This window comes from Sycon ciliatum, chromosome 3 (genome assembly GCF_964019385.1).
Source record: "Sycon ciliatum chromosome 3, ocSycCili1.1, whole genome shotgun sequence".
NCBI classification, from domain to species: domain Eukaryota; kingdom Metazoa; phylum Porifera; class Calcarea; order Leucosolenida; family Sycettidae; genus Sycon; species Sycon ciliatum.
This window is the reverse complement of record NC_088645.1, coordinates 24,452,547-24,460,781: the sequence shown is the minus strand read 5'-3', so window position 1 is coordinate 24,460,781 and position 8,235 is coordinate 24,452,547. Positions and strand designations below refer to the sequence as shown.

The 8,235-nt window shown below is 46.6% G+C and overlaps 2 protein-coding genes across 2 annotated transcripts in view; one reads left to right on the top strand and one right to left on the bottom strand.

The window, feature by feature from the left end:
• The first annotated feature begins 3,443 nt into the window (after positions 1-3,443).
• On the top strand, positions 3,444-4,842 carry LOC135811855 (histone H4). The gene has a single exon (XM_065325095.1). The coding sequence runs from the start codon at positions 3,493-3,495 to the stop codon at positions 3,802-3,804; it is 312 nt and encodes a 103-aa protein (XP_065181167.1). The 5' UTR covers positions 3,444-3,492; the 3' UTR covers positions 3,805-4,842.
• A 295-nt stretch (positions 4,843-5,137) lies between these two features.
• LOC135811848 (protein disulfide-isomerase A5-like) overlaps positions 5,138-8,235 on the bottom strand; it is an 18,092-nt gene continuing 14,994 nt past the window's right edge. Inside the window, exons 11-14 of the mRNA XM_065325087.1 lie at positions 7,974-8,140; positions 7,126-7,253; positions 6,313-6,420; positions 5,138-5,620 (exon numbers count right to left, since the gene is read on the bottom strand). Coding sequence (XP_065181159.1) covers positions 5,466-5,620; positions 6,313-6,420; positions 7,126-7,253; positions 7,974-8,140 — 558 coding nt within the window. The 3' untranslated portion in view covers positions 5,138-5,465. The remainder of the gene's footprint in view (positions 5,621-6,312; positions 6,421-7,125; positions 7,254-7,973; positions 8,141-8,235) is intronic.

Below are 8,235 nucleotides of genomic sequence, written 5' to 3'. Positions count from 1 at the left end.
GACTTGACGTTGAAAACCAACCTTCTCAGGGGATTGTTAGTGGAAGCTTCCTCACTGCTGCTTAAGTTTTTTTCTTCTACGCTTTGGCCTTGATCCAAGACGGCCTTCTTAAATCGACTTTTCCAACTTTCAAACTGGCATTATGGAGTAGTGTGAGCATTATAAGCGGCATTATATCCTCATATCATGAGCATTGCCTTTAGTATTATCGCAGCAAATACAGTAACTAGCATTACCCGCCCATGCCTAAGCTACTCTAATTTCAGAAATTTTAGGTGCTCAATATTTTCGGTACTAGTGAGCGCAAAATGCCAGGTTAGCTTAGGTGAACAGAAATTTTAGGTACAGAGAAGCAGTTCCCGTGTTAGTGTTTGTTCAGTGCATTGAAATTTTAGGTATGAAACAAACACACTAAAAGTACCGAAAATCAAAAGAACACCGAAAATTTGTGAAATTACAGTATATGGCAAGCATATGTACACATGACTACAGTCTACACATACACATACATTGTACACAATGTACATGAGGTGTGCGACTGACCACGTCCACATGGTCATGTGCAGTGCGTAGATGTGTGCATGCAAATGACACTGAAATGTACGATGACTGTACACTATGTACAGTACAGTAGAGTTGTGCGCCGAAGAACGTCCAGCCTAAAGTTGAGAACGGCAGTGTTGCTTTTCCGGCAGCTTTTGGGGGTACATATGACCCAGTACGAACTGGTTCTAAGAACGTGCTATAAGAACACAGCCAGATTGCTGAAAAATAAGAAAGCCCGAGGCTAAGCCCTTGGAAACAACAAAATATATTATTGTATTTCAGGACAACGTTCTTGGACGCGCGGCTCTGCTCAGTATCGTGGAAATGTCATGCCTTTCAAGAAGCGCACATGCACATCCATTGCTGGCAATCCACCTGCTCGCCGCGTATACATGTGTCACTATACCCCATGTATCATTGCATGTACAACTGATTGCTGGTTATAATGATATTTTCAATTAATTCGAGTCTTTTTGACTGCAAAAATGCACTTTTGCTTGTGATATTTTGTTCTGATATCACTTTAGCCGATAACTTACAATGTATATCTGTACACCCGGTCACTCTATACTAGTCTATAGCGGATACAGACTGTACTTGCTGGTCAGTGCCGCTGAGAGTCCTGATTCTTTCGCTAGAACTCTGCTCTGCACTGCTGATCAACTCCGCCGTTGCCCATCAATGTACACACTTCGTAGTGTTAAAAACTCAAGTGCTAGAAGAAGATTAGAAGAAGCTGCTACTTGTAGTATACAGTCAACTCCTGATATAACCAAGAGTACATAACCCCAAGAGTGTGCAACTGCCTGCACAACCTCTATGCTGTGCTGCGACGGCAGAACTTCACATCACGTGACATGGTTCAAAAGGTTACACTGGAAAACAGTGCAAAGTGATCACAAGAGAGTTGTACCCAAAGCTGGGTTTCGTACAATCATGCACAATGTGTACGGGTTCATCACGTGATGTGAAGTTCTGCCGTCGCAGACCCCATAGCTGGAGTTGCACACTCTTGGGGGTTATGTACTCTTGATATAACGAACACCAGTGTGCAAGAGAATTAGTTCCGCTTTTTGCCGAAGTTTGTAAATATAACAGAAATGCAATCACACTATACAAGCAGCAAGTCGTGACTGGCAAGTGGCCCATGACTGTATGAGTGCACTTGGTTTACATGCGGCCCTACACGACTTGGATCGTTATGAACGAAATTTGTTCGGTACATTGAAAGGGTCAATCTTGTATGGATTGAAACAGGGACATGGACAATGGTTCGCTATATGCGAGTTCGTTATAAGTGGAGTCGACTGTAGACCATCTGAGTACATACTAACTGGACGACACGCATGAGCACATCAATCACCCCATGGATTCTGGTAACCCCAGGCCGACTCATGCCTACACACCGGTAACCGTTCAGCACGGTCGGAGTCTACGATCTGGATCTGTGGTACGGTCCTTTCCTTTGCGATGCGAATGCCTTTGCCTGTGTTCCTCAACACGTCAGGTGACGCAGCCGCGAATCTGGCTAACCTCACTTTACTACGGCATGCCAACACCATGGAGTCCTAAAATACTGTGGTATTTCACTACTCCCTGGTCGACACAAAACCAGACGTATAATATGCCGACGGTCCATCTGGTAAACAAAGGCTTCTGAGAATTCAGTATGAAGCTTTTTAATACAAGACACTGACACTACGGCAATTTTCATCAATCCCCACTCCGAATGCTGCTGCTTGTACTCCTTTATCCCATGCATGTACTGCGTTTACGGTTGCTACACTATGCCACTGCCGGCGTACTGAGCGAAAGGAAATTAACAAACTCAGAATTACTTTACCAACGTTGGTAATCCATTTTCTGCAAGATCCTGGTTCCTCCTCCCCAGCTGTGTGCTTGAACATAGCCACGTGCAGTAACTACAGGCACCCAGGTCTGCTACGTAATTGCACCTGACATATGCAAACAAATTGTTATGAAACTTCACAATATTCACAAGTACTGTACTGTAAGTACTGTATATGCTGTAAAAAACAAATTGAGGGAGTTGCAATCTGGAAAAGTCTGATGAAAAACTGACCACCACCACCACCCGGACTCGAACGAGGGACCCTAGCTTGCATGGCCAGCGATGCTCTAACACTAAGCTATGGTGTAGTCCGTGAGTTGTCATGCAAGCAGCGACAGGTCAACACTTTCTTCCACATCTACAATCAAGTAGACCTCAAAATGTTTATAAAATATAATCGTGGCTCGAACGGGGGTGAGTGCCATATTATCATGACCTCAGTGTTCTGCTCTTCCCGCACCTACCGGTACATGTACCAGTAGTAGAACACACGTAGATGTACGGCGGCTACTTCCACTAGTTCCAGCGCTGCAGACAGTTTACAGAACAAACCGGCTACAGTCATGATTGTACAGGCTACATCAGCTAGAACAAAGAATTGAATTGTTTGGAGTATGATTTCAAGCTACTTCGCCTTCACGTCGTTGGCCGTGAACGCTATGTATCTGAGCTCTGCAGCTACTAGTAAGGGTTCCGAATGAAGCGACCACGTAGACTATAATACTACCTGTAGTTCTTTTCGAGCAAAAAGCAGAGAAAGTAACCACAACATAAAAACAAACAAGATGAGAACATCAAGCGATGAGTACTCTTGCTGTAGACAGTGTAGTCTAAGAGAACGCGGGGTGTCAACTGTCTGTACACTGTACTGACGTCACATATTCAAAGTTTTGGCGCTAATTCACTATGGTTACCAAAACAAAAGCTTCCCCATTTGAACGGTCATTCTCGTGCAAGCTCCGCGTCCAATGAAGTGCAGGCGGGCAGCGTGTTCTCCAAGGTCGTCACCTCAGCTCATCTTATATTGGGAGACCGCGCCGTTGAGAGAGCATTCGGAAACTTTTAGTTGACGACCAATTTGAATCAATTTCAAGATGTCTGGACGTGGAAAGGGAGGAAAGGGACTCGGAAAGGGAGGCGCAAAGCGTCATCGCAAGATCTTGCGTGACAACATCCAGGGCATTACCAAGCCCGCCATCCGCCGTCTCGCTCGCCGTGGTGGAGTCAAGCGTATCTCTGGCCTAATCTACGAGGAGACGCGTGGTGTGCTCAAGGTCTTCCTTGAGAACGTCATCCGTGATGCCGTCACCTACACCGAGCACGCCAAGCGCAAGACCGTCACCGCCATGGACGTCGTCTACGCTCTGAAGCGTCAGGGACGTACCCTGTACGGATTCGGCGGCTAGATTGTCAATTCCCTCTCCGCTATATCCAGCAGCAAGGTCAACAACGACATCTGAATCTCAACCGGCTTTTTTCAAAGCCACCACATTCAATCAAAAGAAAGGTGTCTATGCTGTGCTACTTCGGTATTTTTTTGTACTAAATGCTTGCCGCCCGCGTACAATATTTTTTGTAGCCAGACACGAATTGAGCTCGCGGAACCGGGTAGTGGACAGCATTTCGGGAAGGTAGTTGATAATGCCGAGAGTATTGTTGATGGACTTGTTTTAGTAGACTGGCGCAATCTGTTCTGTATCTTTTCTTCCCTTCATCGTATTTATTGCATGCTTTTAGTACCGTACTGGTCGGAGAGAAGACGTACATACAGTCATGTATATGTTCCGAAATTCAAATTTCCCGGGTAATTTTTGTTGTGTACATGACATAAATCTAGCAGTACGTTTCGTACCACCTGCCGACATTCATCTCAAATCTCACTGGACTCGAGATATCGCGATCGCATCTGAAAATAAGTGCAATGTACTAGGGGCATGTTCGATTGGTAAGGATCGGGATCCAGATCTCAGATCCCTCGGATCCTTCAGATTCAACTGAACACTTTATCTTGGACCTTGACTGTTGTCATGTTGAAAATGGCGCTCACAAGGCACCCAAAAGGGTGAACGTCGTACTCATCGCGTGCGTCGTACAAAAAGTCAACAAACTCTATCTCCATCCACGTGTGCGTACCACAATGTGTACAAAAATGATTTTTACCCGCCATATACGCACAAAGGTCACATTTGGATCCGGTCAACCCTGCTCCCCGAGGTGGGTTGACCGGATCCAAATCCGAAGGATCCGGATCCGGTGGATCGGGATCCCGATCCTACCAATCGAACATGCCCCAAATTTACTTCACGCCAGGTTCTGGAATCTTTATTTCTTCAGTTCTAATATAAATTATGCAATAATTATAGAATGTGTATGCAGACTTGCCATTTTGATAATTTTTCTGACCATATTGATAAGACACATGCCCGACAACCGCAGTACATGTACATACTGTGCTTGCTTTCTTGGTCTTACAACAACTCCCTTCATCTCGCCAAGAGCAAAACATACAGTAGAGTCGTGCGTCGAAGAACGTCCAACCTGAACGGCGGTGTTGGTTTTCCAGCAGCTTTTTTGGGATACATAATGATCCAGTACGAACTGTTACTGGTTCTAAGAACGTAGCCAGATTACTGAAAAATAAGAACGCCCCAGGCTAACCCCTTACGTACTTGGACGCGCGCCTACTGTATCGTCTTATCGCCACCCTGGCTTAGTTGTTTTACTTTCAGTACACGCATGTCGCGCCAAAAAGAAGGTTGTTATTTGTCACCCTTGATTTGTCTGTCATCCGAAATAATGCAAACAAGATCAAACACCGCCGCATGCATGACCACCGACGGTTGCGTTGAGACATAAAAAATATATATATACCAGGACAGACAGGAAATAGACTATTAAAAGAAAAAATATCTACTAGATCATTGTTATGACAGTAAGCATGCAGACTTGGTAGTGCTAGAAATTAAAATCACTATGCAATGCGACAGCGTTACGGTCGTGTCGGATCCTCGCATTCCGTTGTGGGGGCTCTGGTGTGCGGTGGGTAAGAACGGGCGTATGCTCCGCTTTAGAGTTCGGTGCGCGCCTTGCCGTCGCCTTTGTTGAAGAAGGAGAGGAAGTCGGCAACCGAACGGCCGCCATCGTAGTCCGCAGCATTCTCGGCCGATCGCGAGAACGACTTGAAGCTCGGGAAGCCGCTCACTCCATACTGCGAGCAGAGGTCTGCGCAAAACGACACAGCGCACGCATTACACACACACACACACACACACAGCTCAAGCATAGCTGACATACCGTATAACTGTTATTCTCTATTATAAGCACAGGTCTCCATTACTAGCACAGTCTCTGATACTAGCACACTGTGAGCACCTTTCGAAACATTATAAGCACAGTCTCTATTATTAGCACGGTCTTGGTGGAAATCAATGCTGCATGTATGATATCTAGCATGAATTGCTCTGTATGGATTGTATTGGTTGAAAAAATATAAGCACGGGGTAGAGGGGTGTTGAAAAAATATAAGCACGGCGCTTATAATAGAGAATATACGGTAATGGTCTGAACGCTTGAGCGAATTCGTCTGCACCACAACTGTCGAACATTTTGCACGTGGTCATGGGCAGGGGAGTACATGTATGTCCTAGAAGTACCCAAAGATGACAGTGACACAAGCTAAACACTCAAACAGTACTAGTCAAAGTGACAGAATTTGCACTGTAGAAAAAAAAAGGAACTGTCTTCGCCCCATTCAGGAAAGATCGCAGACAGCTTTCGGAGCAGGCACCTTCTTCACACATTACAGCCGAATCCGCAACATCATAGTTCGGCAAATCTAGCGAGACGAGTAAAATTACGTCAATTTTTCAAGCACACTATCTGCCAGCAGCACAAGGCTGGACTGGGTCCGTTACCTGAGTTAGCAACACAGTCCACCACCGCGAAAATACGACTGTCGTCTCCAGCAAGCTTGGCAGCAGCTCCCTCGAAAGCTGGTTGAGCTTTGTGGCAGTGGCCACACCCTACAGCACACACACAACAGCACACGGAACAGCAGCAAACAAACAAAAAAAACAGAGAGATGTCAGATCTGGACAGACAAAGATACCGGGGGGGGGGGGGGGGGGGGCACCCGTTTGATCTCCTGTTACTACGCATGACGGATGGCATCAATCAGCCAAATGGGCACGAAACATTGATGCTATGAACACAAATTCTGCCATGGGTTGAGCGATGGTCGAGCTGCATACTCTTGCCTGTGTACAGTGGTGGCGAGTGAGATCCGACCCCTGGATTCTTTGTGAGAGTGCAGTGCAGCTAAATCGAACCGTAGCGGGTAGTCTGCGTGCCCCCTGGCAACGCGTGAACACCGCGTTTACGTCATTCCCTTTCTGGTCTTGCGTATGCACGTGTACAACGATATACATGTGCATGTATATCGTTGTACACTGTAGTGTAGATCTCCATATTGTTCCTGGTGGAAATGTAAGATGTATACGGCATGCGTATGAGTGCAGCAGTTGTAGATGTGCAAACGTGCACAGTTGCATATCTACCAGCTGCTGCACTCATATCTTCCTATACTTATAAGTGTGCCGCATGCTCAACGTCAGTACACTATACTTTATACACCGCAGGAATATGACTGCTGCACTCATACGCATGTCGACGCACACACACACGGACACACACACACACACGGACACACACGCACACTTCCCACTTACATGGAGCGAAGAACATGACCAGCATGGTGTCTGCAGACTCGGCAGTGACGGCAAAGTTAGCACTGGTCAACACGCTGACATCACTGCTCCATTCCGTGATCAGCTCTGGTTTCTTCGCCGGCACGGGGCTAGAACACGATAAGAGAAACACATTCGGTGGATGAGCTTCACATGGAGAAACACATTGTACAGATGGGGACATGACAATCCGAGTACAGGTCTACCCTCGATAGTAGACAAACCCCGGGGTTTCAACATGTTGTCTTGTAACGAGTATTATCTACTATTCGGATATAGCATGTACGACTGCTAAGTGCGTTTCAGGCATCAGGGGATTTGGGATCTATAAACGAGGTTTTGTCTTGTAACCTATGTTGTACTAACCAGGGTGGTAGTGAAAACGTGCACACAGCGGTTGCAGCCATGCGTACGAATGGTAAGTCCCGCGCCAGCTAGAGAATAATTGAATGGCCGACTAAAGTCGCACAGTGTGAGAACCGCTCAGAACCCTATTGCAATAAGGTCACACTTAGCATGATCTCGTGTGGAGCTTGGAGGTAAAGTGAGCACGGATTGACACGTGTGTACAAGGTGTGTGTGTGTGTGTGTGTGTGTGTGTGTGTGTGTGTGTGTGTGTGTGTGTGTGTGTTGTATGAACTACACAAAAGGGTCCCACCTCCAAACACGACCCCACAAAAGGGTGGCAGCGGTGGCGCTCCAGCAGTACTTTATTGTACACGCGGTACAATGTAACTACAGGTGTGCGGCTGCCCGTAAAGACAAGCCTGCCTGTATTGATGACCTAGCCACATGCATGCCATCAGCCCATTCAGCAAACCCGAACTCACTTCTTGAGGAATCGGACAATGTCGTCAGCGGTGCGACCAAGCGAGTAGTCCTCCGAATCGTCAGCTCCGCTCGGGAAGAACTTGATGGTCGGGTAGCCACGCACACTGAAGCGCGTTCCCAGGCCAGTCTCACGTGTGCAGTCCACAGCAGCCAGCGATGCTTCCAACTAAGCACACACAGGGAAAATCAAACACACACATGAGCCCATATACACACATCATGACATTGTATACTTCAGTTGACACTTTATTACGCCAATAG